Source organism: Danio rerio, chromosome 7, assembly GCF_052040795.2.
Source record: "Danio rerio strain M-AB ecotype USA chromosome 7, GRCz13ab, whole genome shotgun sequence".
Taxonomy (NCBI): domain Eukaryota; kingdom Metazoa; phylum Chordata; class Actinopteri; order Cypriniformes; family Danionidae; genus Danio; species Danio rerio.
The window spans coordinates 1,561,389-1,587,500 of NC_141027.1; the positions used below are offsets into that span (position 1 = coordinate 1,561,389).

General features: G+C 39.4%; 3 protein-coding genes across 5 annotated transcripts in view; 1 reads left to right on the forward strand and 2 right to left on the reverse strand.

The window, feature by feature from the left end:
• Positions 1-26,112, reverse strand: part of drap1 (DR1-associated protein 1 (negative cofactor 2 alpha)) — a 660,385-nt gene that overhangs the window by 503,140 nt on the left and 131,133 nt on the right. The gene's annotated exons all lie outside the window — the stretch shown is intronic.
• The window catches only part of LOC141375234 (C-type lectin domain family 10 member A), a 142,731-nt gene that overhangs the window by 16,235 nt on the left and 100,384 nt on the right, over positions 1-26,112 (reverse strand). The gene's annotated exons all lie outside the window — the stretch shown is intronic.
• LOC141375232 (macrophage mannose receptor 1-like) lies at positions 13,661-25,877 on the forward strand. Of its 2 annotated transcripts, XM_087260475.1 has the most exons (5): positions 13,661-13,703; positions 15,932-16,303; positions 18,207-18,563; positions 22,137-22,237; positions 25,154-25,877. In XM_087260475.1, the coding sequence occupies exons 1-5, from the start codon at positions 13,673-13,675 to the stop codon at positions 25,304-25,306; spliced, it is 1,014 nt and encodes a 337-aa protein (XP_087116601.1). In that variant the 5' UTR covers positions 13,661-13,672; the 3' UTR covers positions 25,307-25,877. The 2 variants fall into 2 exon arrangements, with proteins under 2 accessions (XP_087116601.1, XP_087116602.1); XM_087260476.1 differs by lacking the exon at positions 18,207-18,563 and having other exon boundaries at positions 13,667-13,703; positions 25,154-25,873.

The window sequence follows — 26,112 nt, forward strand, 5'->3', positions numbered from 1 at the left end:
CTAATATTAATAGTAATAATTATGATAATACCAATAATATTTACAGCAAAAACAGTAATAATAAATGAGTAGGCTGTATTTTATCATGATGTATTTTAATCTACAGATGTAAAGGTTTTCACATCACTGTACTAGTCGCTTTATCTGCATCTCAGACACTTTATCTGTAAATACAGTGAACGCATGGTAAATGTGAGCGCCTCCTGCTGGACAAACCAACTCTTTAACTGTTGTTAACCACAGAATAAAAAACAAAAACAAGAATCAGTCCAGCTCAACACTTCAGTCCTGCATAAAAATAAATAAATCAGCAAAATGAGCCTTTTAAAACCTGTTTGCTGAGTCTCTTCACAGACTGACGCTGCCTTTTATACTAAAACTACACACTCAGTTTTCCCAGAAACACATGTTCAGATAAGTGTTCAGTATCTCTCACATTTATTTGCTCTAGAAGAGTTTGGGTTGTTTCCAACGTCATTGTTTTTTTACAGGACAGTAATCTTTTTTTTTTAATTATGATCAGATTTTACCTTCATTTATAGACTGAGATTAAAGGATACAATTCCTTTTCCAAAAACCACTGAGCAAATCTTAAAGCATGTTTTGCTTTTCTTTTCTTTGCAGTTGTTTGTGAAGTTTACAAGGATTCTAAGATTTTTCCCCCCCAAAATAATGCCTCTTGTACATTGTCTTATTGTCTTTTGGGAGAAACCGGTGTCATTTCTGACCCAAGAACATGCTATTTGAATAAAAATAACTTTAAAATTGTTCAAATTATATAAATATATACACACACTACCTGACAAAAGTCTTGACATGAATCCCAGTTGTCAGAGCAGCAGATAATAACTGGTCTTCTAGTTGATGATGTGTAAAAGTGTCAGATGGTGGATTTCTCTGCTGAATCATCTGATGATCTGCATCAATCATCACCAATACTGCAGAAGACCTACTGGAACCAGCATGGACCAAGATTCTCACAGAAATCAGTCAAGTTTGGTGAAGGAGAAATCATGGTTTGGGGTTCATTCAGTATGGGGACGTGCGAGAGATCTGCAACATCATCAGCCTGAGGTATCAAGACATCTGTGCTGCCCATTACATTACAAACCACAGGAGAGGGACAATTCTCCAGCAGGATAGTGCTCCTTCTCATACTTCAGCCTCCACATCAAAGCTCCTGAAAGCAAAGAGTGCTCAAGGATTGGCCAGCCCAGTCACCAGACATGAACATTATTGAGTTGATGAAGGAGGAGGCATTGCAGATGAACACACAGACTCTTGATGAACTCTGGGATCCTGCTGAAGCTTTCTTCTTCATTCCAGATGACTTTATTAATCAGTGATGTGAGTCATGTCAGAGATGTGTGGATGCAGTCCTCCAAGCTCATGATGGAGTCAGACACAATCTTCATTCTGTCTCCACTGCAGCAGGACTTTATATTCTATACTGGACATTATTTCTGTTCAGTGATGACACTTTAGTCTGAGCAGAGTCAGAACGCACTGTCCTCATCAAATCAGTCAACATCAAGACATGATCATGAGCTCAAATAAAGCAAAATCCAGAGGCCTTCACCTTTCATAGAGACACTTCTGACACCAAATCATCAACAAGAAGTCCAGATATTATTTAGTGTTCCTAAAACTTGGATAGACGACACGACTTTTGTCAGGTTGTGTATATATATATATATATATGTGTGTGTGTGTGTGTGTGTGTGTGTGTGTTTTGGTCTGGTTTATATGATGGTGACAAATAAAGCTCCTCTCCTATGCAAAGGTGAAGGAAACGAGCCTTAAGTGTTTATGCAAAATAAGACTAATGTGAGAAGTGAACACAACATCTGCCCAACACTAAAATAACAAACAATCTATAGCATGTGCTGAGTGTGCCTTGTTTTTTCATTAAAGCATGAGGCATCTGTCACTTTAAATGACCTTAATATTTCAGACAGGCTGTGTGTGTGTGTGTGTGTGTGTGTGTTTAAAGTGAACTAACCCCACATAAACAAAACAATAAAAGGTGTAAGGCGGGGCTTGCTGTTGATTGGAGGATGCAATGTGGGCGTGGCTCTGACAAGTGGAGGAGAGTAAGTGTGTGGGCGGAGTTTAAGCACTCTGAATGAGTTGTCGTTGTGCAGATTAATAGCACAATAAGACAGGAAACATTTACATTCCATGGCCAACTTCAACTCCAGTCCAAAGCAAAGCTACAAATGCGGAGCGGTTACTGGTTCACCACACGCTTCAGCACATGTCATCAGCTGACAAATAAACTAACTGTTGACATGGAGTAAATATATATATGGCTGATTCCAGCGTTATGGACGTGACATTTGCAGTAAAAAAATGAAACGTATATTCTCAGAGAAGGTATATGTTAACAGTATATTGAAATATATGTTTATATTTTTCTTACCCCTTAACCATGGAGTTCAGGCATCAAAAAAATATCAGTCTATGCAGGTGTTTTATATTTAAAATGACGGCAAAATGAATGCGTTACGGACGTGACAAAAAAAAGACATGAGTTTTGTGAGTTGACATACTTTGTGAAAATTCTGTGAATGAAAATGCAGAAGCCAAAAAAATATATAACAGTCAAAAGGATAAGGGTTGGCTCTGCATGGGACATATATAATTAATTTTTTTTAGTTTTTCATTTTTGCATTAATGAGGAAAAACTATCGTTACGGACGTGACTTGTCTTCGTTACGGACGTGACTGCTCTGAAATTGACAGTTGACACATTATGAAAATCAGATAAATGCTTTCAAAACTTGACCAAAGACCTATTTGTGGATATCTGTTGGGTGTGTAAACCAATAAACTTTAACCTCTGAGACATCTGAATGGTAAGGTTGCACAATTAATCAAACTTAAATAGATATCACCTTGTTATATTTAATTCGTATTATGGCATGTGTGTTGTTAAAGGTTAACGCACGTTCGAATGTTCAAAACTCAATTCGGTAACAATGTTGCATGCTAACATAGTGCTTTTATACTCTGAATAATATAGAATTGATAATAAACATAATCAGCTATAATGGGCCTATGTTTAGCAGGCTCCTAAAGTTAGTGTTTCCAGACAAACTTGAATTAAATCATTGCCCGACTGTTGCGCAAGACCGTGTCTACGTGGAGAATATTTAAAATATAGTTTTGTCACAGATATGGCAGTATTATATTTGACAAAGTTTATTTTAGTTTATTCTAGTTAATGTGTTAGTTGATGGAATAAATAATTTAATTTCTCCACTCGCGCTAGCTTTCTTTTTCTCGTCGGCAGTCACTTCAGGACAGGTTGCAAAAAGTTCATACGCACCAGGGTGAGAGAGAAAACTTTAAAACTTAAGAAAGGTTTTGTGTAGGCTATGTTAAACAAGCATAGAAAAATAGTCATTGGTTGTAGGCATGTACGATGGATGACTGTATGTTTATATTTTTAGGCTATAGTTCATAACCGATTGTGTAAAATATTGAATTAAATATTTACAGCTCCAGGTCCTATCGATTTTCTAACAAATTTAATACTCATATAATGTAGTTAAAGCTTATCAATATCAAGATTTTATTCTTATTTTATTCTTATTCTTATTAAAATAATTTTAATAAGCACTCAAGCACATTTGCCGGGTGCTGGAAATCTTTGAAAATGTTTCAATTTTAATGTAGGCTATAGCCAATTTTCAAGCTTTGAAAGTGCTTAGATTTTGGATAAAGGGCTTGGAAAATGAATTGTGTCGCTTTGATAATTTATCTTCATAAATAGTTATTTAATTAATGAAATAAAAAACATATTTATGCTCTGCATGAAATGAAAACTCCGCTGTGGCCTGACCCGCGGCGTGCGCATTTTGAGCAGTGGGAAAAGACCAAATGCATGGAGGTTATTGATTATGCGCCTTGCGCGCCTCGCGTTTTGTCATTGCGCGCTTTGTGCGCTCCAGAAGAAAAGCATGTTACCTCAGTGGCGTCTTTCATTCTTCAATCAAACGAAAGCAGAGGCGGGGTTTCCTTGGAGGTGACAGCAGTGTCAAGATGACTACGGCGAACTTTTTAATGACGGAGAGACTTGTGGTCGCTGTTTTAAGTCATCCAAAGTTGTATGACTTTACAAATCTTGAATTTCATAATGTTACTTAAAAAATTAAATTATGAAAACATTGACAGCAACACTCGCGCACAATAGACCAGCTGATTCAGTTGTTGTCTATAGTGACATTCAAAAGAGCACCGTGCTCCTTTTCTTCTTGTCAACATAAAATGCATTGCGGAGCGCCTCACGTCTCTGGAATGAAGAAGCGCGTTCGTTGTGATCGGCTTTTATGAGCAACACATATTTGTTAACTCGCATGACAGTAACACGTGCAAAAACACGTGCTTACAGATGTTTTTTGCCAAAAAAGCAAAATGAAAGAAGGATATTCTGGCCACAGTTTGACACAGGAGTTGACGAACCAGCGCTGATCCTGGTCGTCTGTGCTGCCTGGAGCCGCGTCATAAACTCAACTAGGCATATTCATGATTTAGTGCAGACTACAATCAACAAACCACCCTTTTTTCCATTTGGAAAATAACAGTTATTAATAGTTCTTATATACATTTTAAATAGCCTAATCTACAAATCAAACAAAGACAAATAAACTTCGCACCAAACTGATGCTTTCATTTTACAGCTTATAAAACATGTATGCAAATTAATGCAGTATCACATGTAAATAGCAAAATTGTTATATGCTTAGCCTATACTTTACAAAATGTATAGCTTCAAAGCCTTATGGTTCATTGTCATTATTTTTCACTATAGGCAGCGCGTGCGCAACATGAACGCAAGTAAGACGAGGAAATAGGTTAAGTCATTATGGCCAATTATGGCAATATGTGAAATGTTGTTTTCTTATTAAATATTTATTTCTGAAATGTTACTAAAGTGGTTTATAGTTAAATGAAATGTTCAGTTCTTGATATAACATATGGATGTTATGTAATGTAAGTCAGTAATTGTAATGCAGCATCATAATGAACAAATATGCGCTAGTCATTGGCTTATATTAATAAGGAGTTCAAAAATGGTCACGTCCGTAACGCAAAATTGTGGTTGTTTAGAGCAAAGACCTGAGATGAGTTGGCGATCATAATTAGTATGGACATATTTTGGCTTTGTATACAAAGTTTCATTTTATTTGTTATAATATTTATTCCACAATATAAACTTTTTCATTAAATCGTTACGGACGTGACACGTGACCGAAGCTGCGTGATGTCTTAAATATGTAGCTCATAAATCAAAAGGGCAATAATGTTATGAAAAAGTAAGGATAATTATTTATACTACAGACTCCAATCCTTCTGCAGAATGATTACTGTTAACATAAAGCATGGAAAAGGTGAGTCTTTAACCCCTTTTTTGAAAGCACGAAAAGTGGTTGGATGATAATGAAAATTAGCATTGCAACAATCCTCATATTTCATGTATAAACAAAACAATTTCCTTAAAAATTCAACAAGAGCACATCATAACAATAAAATATAGACCTTAATAAGCAAATTGAAATAGGTTTTGTTATTTTGGTCAAAAGTTTATTTTTTCATGATAAGGTTGACATTTTCATGGAATTGCTCATATATATATATATATATATATATATATATATATATATATATATATATATATATATATATATATATATATATATATATATATATATATATATTAGGGATGTCACAATATTGTAAATACCGTCATATATACCGTTACATACCGTTACATAAGTGAGTGATTAAATGTTGAATGTGATGAGTTTTCAACAATACTAAATTAACACTTTATTTTTTTTATGGTTTTATAGTTTTTTGTTATTAAAATTAAAAAATTGAAGTTCCTGTTTGGAAACTTACAGATAGATGGCTAATTTGTATGTCAATGATATGTTCAGTGCTAAGCTAAATAAACACTTTTGGCACTTTTTTCGAGTCTTTTCATTAGTTTTGTTTTTCCTGTAAATTATTCAATAAATACCGTACCGTGACATTCATACCGAGGTATTATCATACCGTGAAATTCTGATACCGTTACATCCCTAATATATATATATATATATATATATATATATATATATATATATATATATATATATATATATATATATATTATATATATATATATATATATACATATATATATATATATATACATACAGTTGAAGCCCCCCCTTTGAATTTTTTGTTCTTTTTTAAATATTTCCCACATAAAGTTTAACAGATTCAGGAAATGTTCACAGTATGTCTGATAATATTTTTTTCTTCTGGAGAAAGTCTTATTTGTTTTATTTCTGCTATAATTAAAGCAGTTTTAAATTTTTTAAACACCATTTTAGTTAGCTGAGAGGCACATGATCATGTTACGCCGCAGATTGATTGTTACATCTTGTATATAAAGCGTCAACGAAAATCACGTACACAGCGCCAAAATATTAAGTTATGCAGAAATTATTAAAATACAGTTCAAATATTGATACCAAAATAAAAGCTTCTGAGTAACGATATATCCACACTGACAAAAAATATATATAGAAAAAGGAAAAACACACACATATACACACACAATGGGCTCTATTTTGATGATCCAGACGCAAAGTGCAAATCGCAGACGCATTCAGGGCGTGTTCGAATCAATTTTTGCTTTTTTAAGGACGGAAAAATCTGCTCTGCGCTGTGGCACATGGTCTAATACATAGATATGTACACTAGATGTCGCCTGGCCTGTTGTTGTCTATTGGACGGAATGCGTCAATAGCGCCGCCATCTTGCTACAGGGTAGCACTCCTTTGAAATGAATGCGGGACCAAGGTACAGTGGAGGACTGTGGCCATGCAAAGCCAGAGATATACACATATACACATATATCTGTGATCGGGAGTTTTCCTGGATGTTAGTATGTAATTTTTTTTCTAATTACGAAAATTTTAATTTTACATCACTTTTCTACATTGATGGATCAGTGACCGCACAGGCATTCCTGACAAAAAGCTTGTGTTTGTGTGTACAGAAATGTACTATTCACCCTCCCTGTTAAATTTAATATAATCATCTCCTGAAACACAGCTTCACACAGCGATTTGTTTGTGAATGAATCTCCGTTATGAACGACTCTTTCACTAACGTTAGCCGACAATAATACAAGTTTCTGGCAGCGCAGCATCTCGTTGTCATATTTCTTTTGCATTGTTTGCTGATTTTATTCAATAAAACTAGCATAAGCCGAGTGTTTAGTGCGAGTTGGAGCTGCTTTGCCGTATGGTGAATGCAGTAAGAGACTGTTATCATCAATAACGTTACCTGATTAGCACAACAGTTCAGAACATACAAAAACAGAAAAAACTTAATATTACCTATCAAATGTTCTGCCTTTGTGCTTTGTTTTCTTTGTTTGCTCGTTACTACACTCGTAGACAGCGCTAAAGTCCCGCATCTTCACGTAATAACACTGTCTTGACTAGTGCGGTTGAATGATGTTTGTCCTGGGAGCACTGTACCAATATGGCGGCGCTATTGACGCATGCTCAGGGTCCCTATGCGATATCTAGTGTATATATCTATGGGTCTAACAGGGTTGAGCTTATTCTCTTAATGAGTTATAGGTGTGTTTTGAGAATAAACCAATCAGAGTCTCATCTCACATTCCCTTTAAGAGCCAGCTGCGTCGCGCCATTCTGAATTTGCTATTTATGTAACCATACTCTCTTTTGCTCTGCGTTGTGTAGTTAATGACGAGAGGACACCATTTTAAGTCTGCACAGAGAATGTTATGAGATCGGCAGCTTCAGATCATTACATTAAATGTACACTCCTTAGTTCAAGGAAGAGGTGGAAAAGAAAAAGAGGCGAATAAAAGATGGAGGAAACGAGCGAGAGGCGCCGCGGAGGGATGCGAAGACAGAAAAGGGAAAGAGAAAACTAGCTCTCACAATTACAAAAATCAGCATGTGAACAGTGACAGTCCACATATTACATTGTCAAAATAAAAATCATAGCTGCATACCTGCACAGAGAATGTTATTATGAGATCGGCAGCTTCAGCTCATTACATTAAATGTACACTGTCAACAAAAAATTACATTCTACAATATAACAAACTGTTTTTACATCAGTAAATATAACAAATGATTAAAATTAAACTGAAATATGTATTTGTGTGTGTGTTAATTATGGCCAGAGCCAAATTCAATATGGAACAGGTGGAGCATACCTCCTTAGTTCAAGGTAAAGGTGGAAAAGACTGCTCAAGCAATAGTGCAACAGTTATAGCTGCTTGGACTATACCACCTTGACGTTAACCCAAGGGGGGAGAAGAGGTGAAACCACTGTCACTTTACAGACTCGTTTTACATTTATATTGTGAACACAAAACAATTTTATATGAACAGTAAGTAAACAAGAGGAAAATATAGTGAAATCAATATACCCGAAATAATCCTGTTACATTTACATGGTGACTTTGTAAGTGGAAAACTAAACGCTTCACTAGTAAGAAAACAGTTAAACAGAGCATCTGCAGCACAAGAAAGAGAGATGAGCCTCCTCATTATCTACTTTCAATTTCACTCTCGTGGATAAGGAAACGTGTTGTACACACAGACATCCATTAGCCCATTCATAATTAATTTAGTTTGTTAAGCGCAAATATTTGTTTCAAAACTATTTCTAAATTCAGCTCTAATTTCCAGCAAACGAATAAATGAACAATAATGACGAAGTGTGCTCAAACAACTGAGTTATATCCTAAAACACATGCTGTGCCCCATATGGTCTAAAACCTGACAGGTGGGCAAATCTAAGCTTGTTTTTAATAAAACAAATATAAATATGGATATAATAAATAATACTGTGTAAAGATATTTGTGTATTGCTGTACATCTTGTGTGTATTAAGCAGTGTGTAAGCGAGGCGCACAACTAATGCGCTCTGTGCTAGACTTTAGGGCCCTATCATACACCCGGTGCAGTGTGGCGTAAGGCGTGGCGCAGTAGTCTTTTGGTAGTTTCAGCTTGGCGTAAGAGTGGTTTTGAGGAGTTGCGCTACGCTGTTTATATAGCAAATGCATTAGCGCTCATATGTGCGCTCATAGGCGTTCTGCTCTAATAAGGAAGGCGTTCTGAGGTGGACCGCTGGCGCGTCGCTATTTTGAGAAACTATAATAGATTTTTCATTAGACCAAAACAAACCCGGTCTAAACTCCAGCGCAGAGTTGCACCTCGCTTACACACTGCTTAATACACACAAGAGAGCAATACGCAAATATCTTTACATATGAAAACATTTAAATATTAAGGATATATATAGGATATAATAAGAATAGATATAGGATATAAATATAAAGGATTAAAATATTACAAAACATATTATTTTCTAGCCAACATAAATATGAAAAATCACTGCTTTCATGTCTTCTTCATCTCGGGAGGCTTTTTCAGTTCATTCATAACAATTTGCTTCTGTATAATGTTATTATTATTAGCAGTATTATTTATTATATCCATATTTATATTTGTTTTATTAAAAACAAGCTTAGATTTGCCCATCTGTCAGGTTTTAGACCATATGGGGCACAGCATGTGTTTTAGGATATAACTCAGGTTTTTGAGCACACTTCATTATTATTGTTCATTTATTAATTTGCTGGAAATTAGAACTGAATTTAGAAATAGTTTTTAAACGAATATTTGCACTTAACAAACACAATTGATTATTTATAGGCTAATTGATGTCTGTGTGTAAAGGTTTCCCTATCCAAGAGCGAAAGTGAAAGTGATCAATATCTCTCATTCTCACGCAGTAGATGCTGTGTTTAATAGTTTTCTGTTAATAAACTGTTCACTGTTTGCTTGTGAAATGCTCAGTTTTTCACTTAGACTTATTTTATGTCCTGTAAATAGCGAATGCACTCTTGGCGTGACGCAGTTGGCTCTTAAAGGGAATGGGAGATGAGACTCTGATTGGTTTATTCTCAAAACACACCTATAACTCATTAAGAAAATAAACTCCACCCTTTTAGACCATGCGCCACGGCGCAAAGTCAACCCGGGCTCATTGTGGAAACGTAGCCCCGCGGACGTTTCTGCGGACCGCGATTTACGTCCCGGGAAGTACGTATTTTTTTGTTTTCGCAGATCCGCGAGAGGCCACTGTGTGCGCTTTTTCGTGTCTCGGGTGGGCGCCTCTCGGGAGCACGCGGCGTTCGCGCCCGCACCATTCTCGCCCGCGCCGTTCTCGCGTGAATAGCCGCCGGATCGAAAAAAAAAAAAAAAAGCAAAAGCCCCCGTCTTCGATTTCGACCGTGTTTTCGGATCCCGCCGCGTTCTCGCCCTTATTTTCCGGATTCCGTTTTTCGTCTTACCTGATTTCCAGAACCCGCCGTTCCCCGGACTCGATCCCGGTCGTCGTCCACCGTGGCCGGCTCCGGCTCGTCCTCCTCCTCCGGGGCTTCCGTTCCGCCGAAAAGGGAAAGCCCTCCACTGGGAGGCGAGCCGTCGGCCGGCGAGTGCAAAGAGGAGGGGCGGAGCGTCGCCACACCGCCCCGCAGCGTTCGCTCGAAAAAAACCAAACGCGGCCTTTACGTACCTCCGGCCACGTAAATCGCGGTCTCCAGAAATCCGCGGGCTACGTTTCCAATATGAGCTTGGGTTGCGCAAAGCGGATTTTCCCGTCCTAAAATTTACAAAAATGCGTTCTGACACGCCCTGAAAGCGTTTGTGCCCTGGGTTTTGCGCTCTGCGCATGGACCGTCAAGATAGAGCCTTAGACCTGCTCTAAGCTGGTCTATTGAACAGACTATTTTAGTCCCTCAAAATAGCCACGCACCTCAACACGCCTCATTTTTTTAGAGCAGAACGCCTATGTGTGCACATATGAGTGCAAATGCATTTGATATATAAACAGCTTGGCGCAAAACGTCAACTTGTGTCGAGCTGAAACTAGCAAACAACAATTGCATAGCGCCTTGCACTGGGTGTATGATAGCGCCCAATATGTCCTTTATATAAAACTCAAAGTCAAGGCAAAGGGAACAAGGTGAAGTAAACTCAAAGTCCTTCAGTCTCAAATCTGCAGTCTGCTTTATTTAAACGTGGATGTTGAGAAAATGCTGACAGTCATGTTCATTTGGCTTGTTTCTACAGTCAGCTTTCTTCCTGATGTAAATCAGTAATCAGTCTTAGTGTCTTGTGTACAGTATTAGACAAATGCTTTTGCATAACGCAATGCTTAAACGAGTTGCGTAGCCAGTTTCAGGCAAATAAAAACATGATATCGAGAGCACAAACTTCATTGACTGCTGAGAAACTCCACGCTTCAGCCGCTCCGTTACAGGTTTGCAGACAAGATTTATACTTTCATATAAACTTTCGCTCTTCATGTGCATTTCTACCGTCTATTCTAAGAGTTAACACTGTTATCACTTCATTAAATAAATAAAATCAAATGACTTTTAAGTGAATGCATTGAGGAGAGCAGAGCGATCCTGATTCGGTCAGATGTTTAACTCCGAGCATTAAAAATGGTTGTTAATAATTTTATTAAATTAGGTTTGATTGATAAGATATTGAACAATGTGTGACTCCAGCAAAGTGTTTAGCCTGAAAGCAATGCTTGCAGTTTTCAGGATTGATACTGTTGTCGTCAATATAAGATTTGGAAATGATCTAAGTTTTGATCATCGTGTTAAAAATATGTGTAAAGAGGTCAAGCCAAGTCTGAACTGTTTTCATTTAATTAGAAGATATTTAACATCTCAAACTGCAAAATTAAACATGCACACATTGATATTCTCTCACTTCGTCATGATCACAAGCCTCTTTGACCACATTGAAGCCTGTTGAGTCGATATACAGCTGTAGTCAGAATTATTCACCCTCTTTTTTTTTTTTCTTTTTTTTAATATTTCCCAAATGATGTTGATCAGATTCAGGAAATGTTCACAGTATGTCTGATAATATTTGTTCTTCTGGAGAAAGTCTTATTTGTTTTATTTCTGCTAGAATAAAAGCAGTTCTTAATTTTTTTAAACACCATTTTAAGCTCAATATTATTAGCGCTTTTAAGCTATAATTTTGTTTTCGATAGTCTACAGAACAAACCATAGTTATACAATGACTTGCCTAAATACCCTAACCTGCCTAGTTACCCTAATTACCCTAGTGAAGCCTTTAAATGTGACTTTAAGCTGTATAGAAGTGTCTTGAAGAATATCTAGTCTAATATTATTTACTGTCATCATGACAGAGAGAAAATAAATCAGTGATTAGAGATGAGTTATTAACACTATTATGATTAGAAATGTGTTGGAGAAATCTGCTCTCTGTTAAACAGAAACTGGGGAAAATTAAACAGGGGAGTGGACTAATAATTCAGGGGGGCTAATAATTCTGACTTCAACTGTATGAGTAAGTCAAATTATGGACTTAACAAGCTTAAATATTTGGATAGATGCAACTATTGAGATTCATACAATGGAAAAAAAATCCCTTCTGTATTTAAAAGAGTTATAGAAGGATATATTCCTGGGAAAATGGAGTATATTTTAGTTAGAAGACCTGATTTTGTTGCTATAAACAAATAGAACATGCTCAACTGATGCCAGTGTGTGTATAAGTATATGGTTATATATATATATATATATATATATATATATATATATATATATATATATATATATATATATATATATTAGGGATGTAACAATATTGTAAATACCGTCATAGTAATTTTTTTCAATATTACCGTATGACTATATTACTATAAAACTATATTTCTGAGAAAAGTTTGCTTAGGCGAATGAAGCGAACGGGAGGTAGCGGGAACTACAATTCCCATCAGCCCAGGCGTGGATGTGTGGAAGCATTTCGGTTTCTTTCTAAAAAGATACGAAAAAGGAGAAAAGGTGACAGACAAAGACAAAAACAGTATGCAGGCACTGACAGACTGTGGAGAAATATAAGTCGGGTAATACGACTAATAAGTCATGGGGACTGCAGAAACACAGCACACTGTTCAGATTGATGCAGACATTGACTTGTACCGCAGAGACCTCGATCTCACTCATGGCTTGTCCTCTCAAGTGGGGGAAAGACAATGCACAAGGTTACCCACTGCTGTCAACCTTGGCTAAATCATATCTCTCTGTCCCAGAAACCTCAGTCCCAAATAAGAGGGTTTTTTTTTCTGTTGAAGGGGACATTGTAAATACCCAGAGATACCAGCTTTTACCAGATTATAGTTATATGAATATTTTCCTTAAAAACCCATCTCTATCTAAGTGAGTGAGTGATTAAATGTTGAATGTGATGAGTTTTCAACAATACTAAATTGAAACTTTATTTTTTTTTATATGGTTTAATAGTTTTTTGTCATTAAAATTGAAAAATTGAAGTTCCTGTTTGGAAACTTACAGATAGATGGCTGATTTGTATGTCAATGATATGTTCAGTGCTAAGCTAAATAAACACTTTTGGCACTTTTTTGAGATCATTAGTTGTGTTATTCCTGTAAATTATTCAATGAATACCGTACCGTGCCATTCATACTGAGGTATTATAATACTGTGAAATTCTGATACCGTTACATCCGTCATTATTGATTCTGTCTTTCAGGGAACACAGCAGACAGCATGAGCCTGATTCAGCTTGTTCTTCTGTTGGGTGAGTCCAAAAAGTGTGATTTGTGTCATTAATTTCTCTCCCTCCTGTTATTTCAAACCCCCGAGAGCTTCGATTATCTACAAAGTCCAAATGAAGATATTTTAGATGAGATCCTGGAGCTCTCTCATCCTTCATAGACAGCAAGGCTCCCTGAGATACTCAAAGTGCAGAAAAGAGCAAGAACATATTCTAAACACTCCACGAGTCTTCAGTATTCAGCCATAATCACGGTAACTTTTCAATAGTTTTATTCATTGCAGTCACATTAAAAAAGGTTACCACTAGGATATTAGTGAAATACTGACACTAGCAAATATTTATTCTATGCATATGGTCCCTTCTTCTGAACAAAGAAAATCATGGAGTGCATTGAAAGTCACTGATCCACTTCTTCAAACTCACAGTTAATGTTTGATAAACTGCATGATGGCCTCCAAGAAAAATTGTCCAAGATTAATCAGACATCATACCTTAAAACATTATGGAAGTCCTTAAGTTGAGCGTAAAACTCTAGGTTTCTCAACTAATACTTCACAAAATTACTATAAGCTTGAAGTAGCCTCTAGTGATGGGTCGTTCATGAACGATTCTTTCATTTTGAACGAATCTTCAATACGACTCGAGAACTTGAGTCCTCTCAGGGAGTGATTCGTTCATCCGCGTGTGCGCACATTTGTGCAGGTAGTATCGTTAATTTCAAGTCTTCATCACATTGGCAGAAGCCAATCATATGCGTTTAGAGCCGGAAAAAGAATTGATCCGCTCATCTCTCGAGTCCTCTATCGGGTCTGAGTCACTCGTTCCTCACGGACCAATCATATGCGTTTAGAGCCGGAAAAATAATTAAACTGTTCATCTCTCGAGTCCTCGGGTTTGAGTCATTCTGTCACGTGATGAACCAGCGATCATGGCTCCTATCGGCTTAGACTGTGCATTGGTTAAGATTACATGTGACTGTCAGTGTAACGTGAATGAACCCCTGACATTTGAAGACGTGAAGAGGCGAGCTGAGCAAAGAGACAACAATGCCCAAAGATAAAAGAGCAGGTAAACATTGAGTTATTATTTTCTCCTTCTTATATTCTACTTATGACTTATTTGTCGTGCAATCAACCTTTTGGGCTAGTTGATGTGTTTGGAAGCAATTCGTTACATTTTAATAATATTTTGGCAAATTGAACCAAATGAACGAAATGACTCGAAAAAAGATTCGTTCATCTTAATGAACGACACTCAAAGATCCGAGTCAGTAAAATGATCCGAACTTCCCATCACTAGTAGCCTCAAAGAACCATGGCTGCGCCCGAAACCGCATACTTCCATATTATATGGTATGCTAAAATCAGTATGCGAGTCGAGTAGTATGTCCGAATTCATAGAATTCGAAAATCAGTATGCGAGAAGTACCCGGATGACTTACTACTTCTGGCGAAATTCTGAAGTGTGCATCCCATGCACGCTGCGCTATCCCATAATGCCCCGTGAGAGAATTCATGAATGGAAGTGAGGCGACGCAACTGACGCAGGTAAGTCACATGACCATGACAAAATGGCGGATGTAGTACGTCCGAATTCCATTCAAACTTTTCACATTCATACTGTGTAGAATGCACTTTTCTAACGGCCGAGTAGTACATTTAAATTCAAATGCAGTACCTACTGAGTAGTAGGCGGTTTCAGACGCAGCCCATGTGTTCCATAAAAAAAAACGACCCCTTGCTTCTTCTCATCCTTTTATACCCTCTATGTATCTCACCAGCGCCCTCTAGTGCCCTGTAGTTTCCATTTGAAAAGTCTTTTCCTTTCATTATTCCATAGATAAAAAAAACAAGTGACAGACATTTCCTCCTGTTACACCATTCTAAGCTCCAACAACACTTGTGTGTGAAAAAAAAAAACAGTAAAAATGACGTTGTTTGCCTATATATTCACTGACTATTAGCTAGGGAGCTAATTTCTTTTCCTTTCGACATAAGATTATTTTGGTTACCCCATTGCCAGGTAATTTTGCTTGAAAACACTTCTTGATGGCATATTATTCCTGAAAGCAAGACTATTTGTTTTGCTTGCCTGGATATGCTTCTTGATTTAAGACTTTTTAGATATTTGGACAGGAGATGAGACAAAAACTCTCAGTACGAAACACGTTTCTGCAGTGTGAAATGATATATTGAGCAGCCTTTAATGTAAATGTCAGCACCACTGTTAGCTGTTTTCTCTATGCGCAGGAATCATCTGGAGGACCTGGAGCGAGTCTCATCGCTTCATTCTGATCGAGCAGTCGAAGAACTGGGACGAATCGCAGAAGTACTGCAGGAAGGCGTATGAGGATCTGGCAACGGTTCAGGGCCCTGAGGACAGAGTGAAGCTCCAGCAGGCGGCAGACGCAGCCGGCTTCACCTCTTTCGCCTGGATCGGCTTCTACAACGGCGTGCTAAAGTGGCGCTGGTCCTTTCACAATGAAGACATGGGATTCTCCAGTTGGGCATCGTGGGAGCCGAACATGCCCCGCACGCAAGAGGCCTGTGTTTTTATGAACGAACGGCAGGAGTGGAGCGACACATCCTGCTTTGAGCAAAAGCAGGTCCTTTGCCAAACTGGTGAGAAACAATGCAGCTTTAGCAGGAAAGATTCTACGCATGCTTTCCAGTAAGTTAGATATTAACTACCAGTTCATCAGCAGCCCCTCACCTTTAGAAGCAGCTCTCACACCTTCTCGTGGTGGTGGTGAAAAGAGACCCCCCTCATGATTGTGAAGTGCTTTGGTTGTACAGTCATACAGATTAAATGCACTATATAAATACACTTAACTACTTTGTCATCATCCCCTCCCCTCCATCATTAGCCTCTCCCCTCCATCATCAGATCCTCCCCCTTCACCATCAGCTCCTTTCCTTCACCATCGGCTCCTCCACCAATCATCAGCTCCTCCCCTTCACCATCAACTCATGTCCTTTACTATCAGCTCCTCCCTTCCATCATCAGCTACTCACCTTAACCATCAGCCCCTCCCCGTCAGCATTATCAGCTCCTCCTCTCCATCATCAGCCCCTCCCCTTTTTCATCATTCGCTTCTACCCTCCATCATCAGCCCCTCCTCTTCATCATCATTAGCTTCTCCCCTCCATCAGCTCCTCCTCACCATCAGCTCCTCCCCTCCATCATCAGTCCCTCCCCTCCATCATCAGTCCCTCTCCTCCATCATCAGTCCCTCCCTTCCATCATCAGCTACTCACCTTAAACATCAGCCCCTCCCCTTCATCATCATTAGCTTTTCCTCTCCATCATCAGCTCTTTCCCTTCATCATTAGCTCCTCCCCAATCATGAGCTCCTTCCCCTTCACCATCAACTCCTCCCCTCCATCATCAGATCCTTGTCTTCATCATCAGCCAATTCCCTCCATTATTAGGCCCTCCATTCTATCATCAGCCCACCCCTTCTTCATAAGCCCCTCCCCTTCATGATCAGTTCCTCCCTTTCACCATTGGCCCCTCCCCTTCCCTATCAGCTCCTCCCTTCCATCATCAGCTACTCCCCTCAACCATCAGCCTCTTTCTTTCATCATTATCATCATAAGCTCCGCCCCTTCATCATCAGCTCCTCCCCTTCATCATTAGCTCCTTTCCTCAATTCTCAGCTCCTCCCTTTCATCATTAGCACCTCCCCAATCATCAGCACCTCTCCTTAACCATCAGCTCCTTCCCCTCACCATTAGCCCCTCCCCTTCATCATCAGCTCCTCCCCAATCATCAGCACCTCTTCTTAACCATCAGCTCCTTCCCCTCACCATTAGCCCCTCCCCTTCATCATCAGCTCCTCCCCTCTATCATCAGCCCCTCGCCTCCATCCTCAGCTCCTCCGCTCCATCATCAGCCCCTCCCCTCCATTAGCTCTTTCCTTTCACCATCAGCCCCTCCCTTCTACAATCAGCTACTCACCTTAACCTTCAACCCCTCCCCTTCATCATCATTAGCTCCTCCCCTTCATCATTAGCTTCTCCCCTTCATCATCAGCCCCTTCCCTTCATCATCAGCTCCTCCCCCAATAATCAGCTCCTCCTCTTCACAATCAGCTCCACTCCACCATCAGCCCCTCCCCTTCATCATCATTAGCTTCTTCCCTCCATCATAAGCTCCTTCCCTTCATCATCAGCTCCTTCCCTTCATCATCAGCCCCTTCCCTCCAACATCAGCCCCTTCCCTCCATCATCAGCTCCTCCCCCTTATCATAAGCTCCTCCCCCAATCATCAGCTCCTCTTCTTCACCATCAGCTCCTCCCCTTCATCATCATCAGCCCCTCGCCTCCATCATCAGCTCATTCCCTTCATCATAGGCCCCTCCCCTCCATCATCAGCCCCTCCCCTAATTCATCAGCTCCTCCCCTTTATAACAAGTCCCTCCCCTTAATCAACCATAGGTATTTAAAATGCACTTATTGTTTATGAGCATGACAGCACATCTTACACGTATACAGCCCTAATCTCAATTGTGTCTCCTTACAGACAAGGGCCCGGTCGCAGACAAGATTGTGTTGGTCAGCAGTGTGGTCGGGACCTGGAGAGAGGCTCAGCTCTACTGCCGGACCAACTACCAGGATCTGGCCACGATCAAAGACAACAATACGAACGTGTACATCGCCAACCTACTCTACACCAACAACATCTGGGAGGCCTGGATCGGCCTGTCCAAGAACCTGTGGCTGTGGTCAGATCAGACCAATGTGTCATGGCCTCTGGTCACATGGCAGAGCGGACAGCCGGACAACATCGATGGAAATGAGGAGTGTGGCTGCGCCGGGACTCAAGGCCAGATCGCAGATGACAAATGCGCCACTAAACGCTTCTTCTACTGCGAAATACGTAAGCTGAGGTGCAATGAGTTGCATAAGGAGAAGAGCTGGGTAGTAAAGCCTTTCCACTGCACATGACATTCGGACATGACTGTCAGAATACGACACCTTGTGGCAGTCGCACAGAATTTTTATTTTTCCCAAGCACTATGGGAGAGAAGCTGACTCTCGTGGTGTCTGAAAAGCTAATTCATTCTCATGCGTTGAATAATTGTAATGTAGGATTTATTTATATAGTGCATTTATTGTGTATGGCCATACACCCAAAGCACTTACAATCATGAGGGGGGTCTCTCCACACCACCAGCAGTGTGCAGCATCCACTTGGATGATGCTACGGCAGCCACAGGGCTATGATGCCAGGGCTTCACCACACACTAGCCATAGGTGGAGTGGACGGACAGTGATAGAGCCAATTCAGTGGATGGGGATGATAAAGAGGCCATGATAATAATGGCCAATTGAGGGACTTTGGCCACGGGGGTTACACTTTACCAGAAGAGCCAAGGGTTTATTAATAAGCACAGAGAGTCAGGAGCTCGGTTTAACGTATCATCAGACAGACGGTGCTCACTGACAGTATGGTGTCCCCTTCCCCTTTACTGGGGCATTAGAACTCAAACAGACCACAGTTTGAGCGCTCCCTGCTGGCCTCTCTAACACCACTTCCAACAGCAACCTAGTTTTCCCTAGTGGTCTCCCATCCAGATACAGACCAGGCTCAGCCCTGCTTAAAGGGTCACGAAACACCAAAACACATTTTTTGAGCTGTTGACAGTCGTATATGTGTCCCACATGGCTAAAAACACTATTAGGACACCTATATTTCACTAAAAAGTGTAAATTGGTTGTTTTTGCGTTATTTCAAGCAAATTTGTACTTCCTGTTTGAAACGAATTTTTGAAGCTGCGTCACGGCCATGACATAATAGCGTGTATTCCAGCATGCAGACTGGGCGTCTGTGCCAGAGTGTGTCTTATTACGTCTTACAGTGTGCTGCATTAATGCATGAGTAAGGCTTGGGTCAAACCAATCAGCGCGCTCTATTGTGCAACTTCATTAATATTCATTATTGTCACCGTGTTTACACCACAAAGACGCCACGTTGTGTTGGCAAAACAAGCGTGAAGTGTTGCTTTTATAGTTTGCTGCAGTGAAGTTTTGTTTTCATTTTCTCTCTGTGAGAGCTTATCTGGATCCCGTGTGGATTAACAGTGTACGCGACAACAATAACTTACGTGTCTAAGGAGGATTATTGTTTACCTGAGAGCTGTTCTCATCTGCAAACGCTGAAATCTGGATTCGCTTGTAGTATTCTCTTCATAAAGACGCGGCTCTAGTTGCTGGTGATTGTTCTGTCTCTACAGATTTGGTAAGTGAGCGACCAGTGCTCTTTGTTTATTCAGTTTGTTCGTATCGAATTAAGTTAACTATTGCACTGAGTGCAGAAATGTTAGCACCGCATTTTGTGACCGGAATAACAAACGCGGCTTTCTGACACTACCTGCCGTGTGCATCTAAGTTTCCGGGAAATGCAGAGTTTTTTTTCTCTCATTTGCCGTGCGGTATCAAACATTGCATGAAAAATACACGCTTGCAGCAGTTCCTCGAATCAAATATCTCGTTTGTCACGAGAGGCATGAATGAATTCCCTGAATGAAAGAGCCAAACTGCAGTTAAAGTCCAACATTTAATAATTTGACAAATAATTCGACTTCAGATGTCCCTGTAGGTTAAACACCCTTCCTTTCTCCTGTCTGTGTGGGTGTGTATTTTGACTCTGAAACTCGCGCGTGCACAAATAGACACTCCCACACCATCCCACTTTAGTTCCTCCGACACTCCCCCCTAAACAGAGCTGGACACGCCCACTTTTCTGACTTTTTCCAAAGTAGAGGTGTGAAAACACCCTGCTGAAACGAGGGGGTTTCATGGCCCTTTAACTTCAGTGAGTAACCGGTCTTGGGCTGCAGGGTGATATTATATCATTAATGAATACTAGAAATTCATATACAGCAAATAATTTGAAGGAAATGTGGAGACTGCAGGTGCCTTTAAAGCCTGGTTTATACTTCTGCGTCAAGTGACGGGCGTAACTCACGGCGCATGCAACGTGCGCAGCTGTGCATTTATACTTCTGCTGCTGTCTCTGTTGGTCTGCATTAACACTTCTGAAACGCTAGTTGGCTGTGAGGTGTAAACGCTCCTCTGTGTCGAGTTTCTTCACTGCTTGAGGCAGGAACCGGCGGACGTGCAACAACTTTAACTATGAGGTAAACACAAAACAAAACTTTCCATCAGGAGCTCCTTCACGGGACTCCACACTTAAAACAATCGCTCGTGCCATTCGCGCAGCTCTCGGTCCCGCCAAGACTCGTCAGCGCTACCAAGCCGACCAATCACAGAGCTTGCGCTATGCGTTGTTGCGACGTGTAGTTACATTTTTTGAGAGGTGCACGTCAGTGACGCCGATGGCCTTGGCGAAGCGCTATGCGTCAGCGCCGTAGCATACGCCAGTGTTTGACGCAGAAGTATAAATCAGCCTTAAGGGTGCAGAATGTTTTGTCGGCATTGAGGGGAGAAACCAAGCAAACATACAGTCCAGCACTTCAGAGTCACACTGCTAGCGATCGAAGATATATGTCAGTTTGGCAAGCTGAACGCATTCTGTCCTGTACAGGAGACACGGCATGGGGAAGACTGATTGACAATAGTCTACAGCCAATCAGGAAGCAGAACACAGTATACTGTAGAAAAAAAAATCATGTCATATTACACTAAAACATTTTTTTGAAACTGCAAGGCCGCGAAAAGTGAACCACGCTATAGCGAGGGGCCACTGTACATGCTTATCCTGATTCAAAAAGTAACAAAAAAACGAATAATAATTTTCATCTCGCACACATGGACCTGATCGGACAACACTGGAATACATCACATCCAGTCGGCCGGTACAGTCTTGTTGCAGTAGTTCAAATGTCTTAACAGACCCACAGCTCAAATCAGATCTGAATATTCTGCAAACAGTAATGATCAGAACTTTACACAGCTCCCAAACTACTCTCCATTGAAAATGAATCACTTACGGTCTGCGCAAGTTGTTGTTTGTAAGTTGTTACACTTGTTGTTTGTCGTGTGCAGTGGGAAGGCGGCTTACATCTAACCTGGATTATGTAGTCAGATTCAAACTATGCAATCAGGACTTGTAATTAGAGTACTTTAAACTGCTTAAAATACTCACAGACTACAGTTACTCTTTCGTGGACTACATATTATGTACACAACGGCAGTAAGTTGTTCACTATGTTTAAATAGCAAATCCATTTGTCTTCCAAAAACAAAGATAGGGAGTAAAGTTAGGCTGGATATTCATTTTCAGTTGGGAATAATACGATTGGGTAGCTGATGATTACCCATAGTGACCAGCTGTGGTCAATCATACCATGTGCTCCTCTCGAATTTAGTTTGTGAAACTTCACTAAACACAACTTTGATGATAGTAATAAACTGAAGTAAATCACCCACCACTGTACACAGTGTGCTTTAGTAATATTAATTAACAGTAGTGTGTTTGTTTCTTTAGCTGATAAGCCGACAGTCAGGAGGATGCAGCTCGTGAGAGTCGCCGTGAAAACAGACGGATCTCTGCAAGAATCAGCAATGATGGAGGTCATAGAAAAGCAGGTGATGCTTATTTTAGCAGCATTTATTCATTAATAATTTTAGCATTTTTTATCATTTGTTCATTATCATTAGATAACAGAGGTGATGATAACAGAGCTGACAGTAATAGAGTTCATGGTAACAGAGTTGAAGATAACAGAGTTGATGATAATAGGGTTGATGATAATAGAGTTGATGATTATAGAGTTGATGATAATAGAGTTGATGATTATAGAATTGATGATAATAGAGTTGATGATTATAGAATTGATGATAATAGAGTTGATGATTATAGAGTTGATGATAATAGAGTTGATGATTATAGAATTGATGATAATAGAGTTGATGATAACAGAGTTGATGATAACAGAGTTGATGATAATAGAGTTGATGATTATAGAGTTGATGATAGAGTTAATGATAACAGAGTTAATGATTACAGAGTTGACGATAACAGAGTTGACAGTAACAGTTGAAGATAACAGTTCACGATAACAAAGTTGACAGCAACAGGAGTTAAGGATAACAGAGTTGAAGATAACAAAGTTGAAGATAACAGAGTTGACAACAACAGAGTTGACGATGACAGAGTTGACGATAACAGAGTTGAAGATAACAGAGTTGACAACAACAGAGTTGACGATGACAGAGTTGACGATAACAGAGTTGAAGATAACAGAGTTGACAGTAACAGAGTTGACGATAACAGAGTTGAAGATAACAGAGTTGACAGTAACAGTTGAAAATAACAGTTCACGATAATAAAGTTGAGAGCAACAGGAGTTAAGGATAACAGAGTTGAAGATAACAAAGTTGAAGATAACAGAGTTGACAACAACAGAGTTGACGATGACAGAGTTGACGATGACAGAGTTGACGATGACAGAGTTGACGATAACAGAGCTGACAGTAAGAGTTGACGATAACAGAGTTGACAGTAACAGTTGAAGGTAACAGTTGACGATAACAGCTGACAGTAACAGAGTTGACGATAACAGCTGACAGTAACAGAGTTGACGATAACAGCTGACAGTAACAGAGTTGACAGTAACAGAGTTGACGATAACAGAGTTGACAGTAACAGAGTTGACGATAACAGAGTTGAAGATAACAGTTGACAATAACAGAGCTGACAGTAACCGTTGAAAATAACAGTTGACGATAACAGAGTTGACGATAACAGTTGAAGATAACAGAGTTGAAGATTACAGAGTTGACAGTAACAGAGTTGACAGCAACAGAGTTGACGGTAACAGTTAAAGATAACAGTTAACGATAACAAAGTTGACAGCAACAGAGTTGAGGATAACAGAGTTGAAAGTAACAGTTGAAGATAACAGTTAACGATAACAAAGTTGACAGCAACAGAGTTAAGGATAACAGAGTTGAAGATAACAAAGTTGAAGATAACAGAGTCGACAGCAACAGAGTCGACAGTAACAGAGTTGACGATAACAGTTGACAGTAACAGTTAAAGATAACAGTGAATGATAACAGAGCTGACAGTAACAGATTTGACATTAACAGGTTGACAAAAACAGAGTTGACAATAACAGAGTCGACGATAACAGAGTTGACAGTAACAGTTGAAAATAACAGTTGAGAGCAACAGAGTTGAGGATAACAGAGTTGACGGTAACAAAATTGACAGTAACAGTTGAAAATAACAGTTGACGGTAACAGAGTTAACGATAACAGAGTTGATGATAACAGAGTTGACGATAACAGAGTTGACGATAACAGAGTTGACGATAACAGAGTTGACGATAACAGTTGACGATAACAGAGTTGACGATAACAGAGTTTGTGATAACAGAGTTGACGATAACAGAGTTGACGATAACAGTTGACGATAACAGAGTTGACGATAACAGAGTTGACGATAACAGAGTTTGTGATAACAGAGTTGACGATAACAGTTGACGATAACAGAGTTGACGATAACAGAGTTGATGATAACAGAGTTGACGATAACAGAGTTGATGATAACAGAGTTGACAGTAACAAAGTTGACGATAGCAGAGTTAAACATGGCAGAGTTGACCGTAACAGAGTTGAAGATGGCAGAGTTGATGATAACAGAGTTGACGGTTACAGAGTTGACGACAGCAAAGTTGACGATTGCAGAGTTGACAGTAACAGAGCTGACTATAACAGAGCTGATGAAAACAAAGTTGATGGTTGCAGAGTTGAAGATAGCAGAATTGACAGCAACAGATCACAGAGTTGACGATAACGGCTTTGACAGTAACAGAGTTGACAGTAACACAGTTGACGTTATGCAATCTCAAGGCAATTTGTACCTTTTTGATTTAGTTACTAATTTGTATGAATTCGTTACCATAAGCCAGCTATAGGTGGAAAGGAGAGAGAGTGATAGAGCCAACTGGGTAGATAGGGATGATTGGGAGGCTATCACAGAGAGTCAGAAGATTGGTCTCATCTGAAAGACGCATGCATTTTCATTATACTGTTGTTTTTAAAATGTGAATAAGAAATTTACTGAAACATCACAGTAACGGAGTCGACACTTATTTATTCCACTATTGGTGTATCCTGAATATTTTGCACAAATGAATGGGAGCAGAATAACGACACGCCTCAATGCCTTCCAGAGTTTCCCACCACAAGAAGGCCATCAGCTGGAGCAATAAGGCACATGCTTATTTCTATCAGTGCCACTTCATAACTGATTAAACAGAGTTGACACGAATGTAGAAAAATTTTATGAAAAAAAAAAAGCCTAGGATTCCCTCCTTCACAGTGTTCTTAATTTTTGCACCTTAACTTGTGTTTTTTTGCCTGAATTAATTTATTTATTATTTTGATCATTACACAAATTAATGATTTATAAAAAAATTGCATCTCTCTATTGAAATGTTACACTGCAACAAATATCGTCATCACAATACTGAAAGGCATTTTTCTCATCTCCAGATGAATCTGATGCTGTCAGAACAGAAAATGAACACAGACTCAAACATAACATGGAGAATCCAGTCTGACGGGAAAATCCTCCGTCAAGACACAAACGACACACACGGGACAACAGCAGCTGTGTGTGAACACATCAATCCTGTAGAAAGTTAGACTCTCCAAGCACACAGACACTCCTGTAGAGCTGTACGTTTGCAATTATCAACAGTAATATGTGGATATGTCCTTCCTAATCCCAGCAGGGAAAACCAGCAGCAGTCAAGAATGCATGATCATCTGCTGTCATGGCTTTACAATCAATACATGTGATTATAATGGAAGTCAATGTGGCAATAACAGCACCAACATCACCAAAGGGGAGTCAATCTAAACAGGGTGTGTTGAGTTATTGAAAAATTTCAAAGCATTTTCCCAAATTATGTGTCAAAATAAGATTTGTCAGCAAAAATGTGTTTATTTGCTACAACACAGAGAAAGCTGTGGCCAAATTAAGCCTCAAAATCTGTTAATGCTTACATTCCCACAACATCTAACCGTACTGTACAGCTCGGTGTGCAAAGTCTGATATATAGTATTTGCAACTTTACGCTAAATGTAAGACATGAAGATGGTAAAATATGAGCATTTATATTATAATTTTCTGTTATGTTGCATTAAAACAATGTAGATTGCATGATATAAATAATTATAGCTTCTGTATTTATTAAAATAAACTTTAACAAACATGTTTGCCAGTGTTTAATGTTTTAGTATTATGTAATGCTGTGTTCACACCAGACGTGGAAGAAGCGTCTAGCGCGAGAGATTTACATTAGAGATCTGCGCAAGACTAAATTTTGAATCCCGCTCCCGCCAGGTTTAAGCTCGAACCCGACCGTTCCCGCTTATATTCAGCATTTGCTGCCCGACCCGCCCCATTTTCTACCCGCCGCGCCCGATCCCGCTAGAGCGGGGGGAGA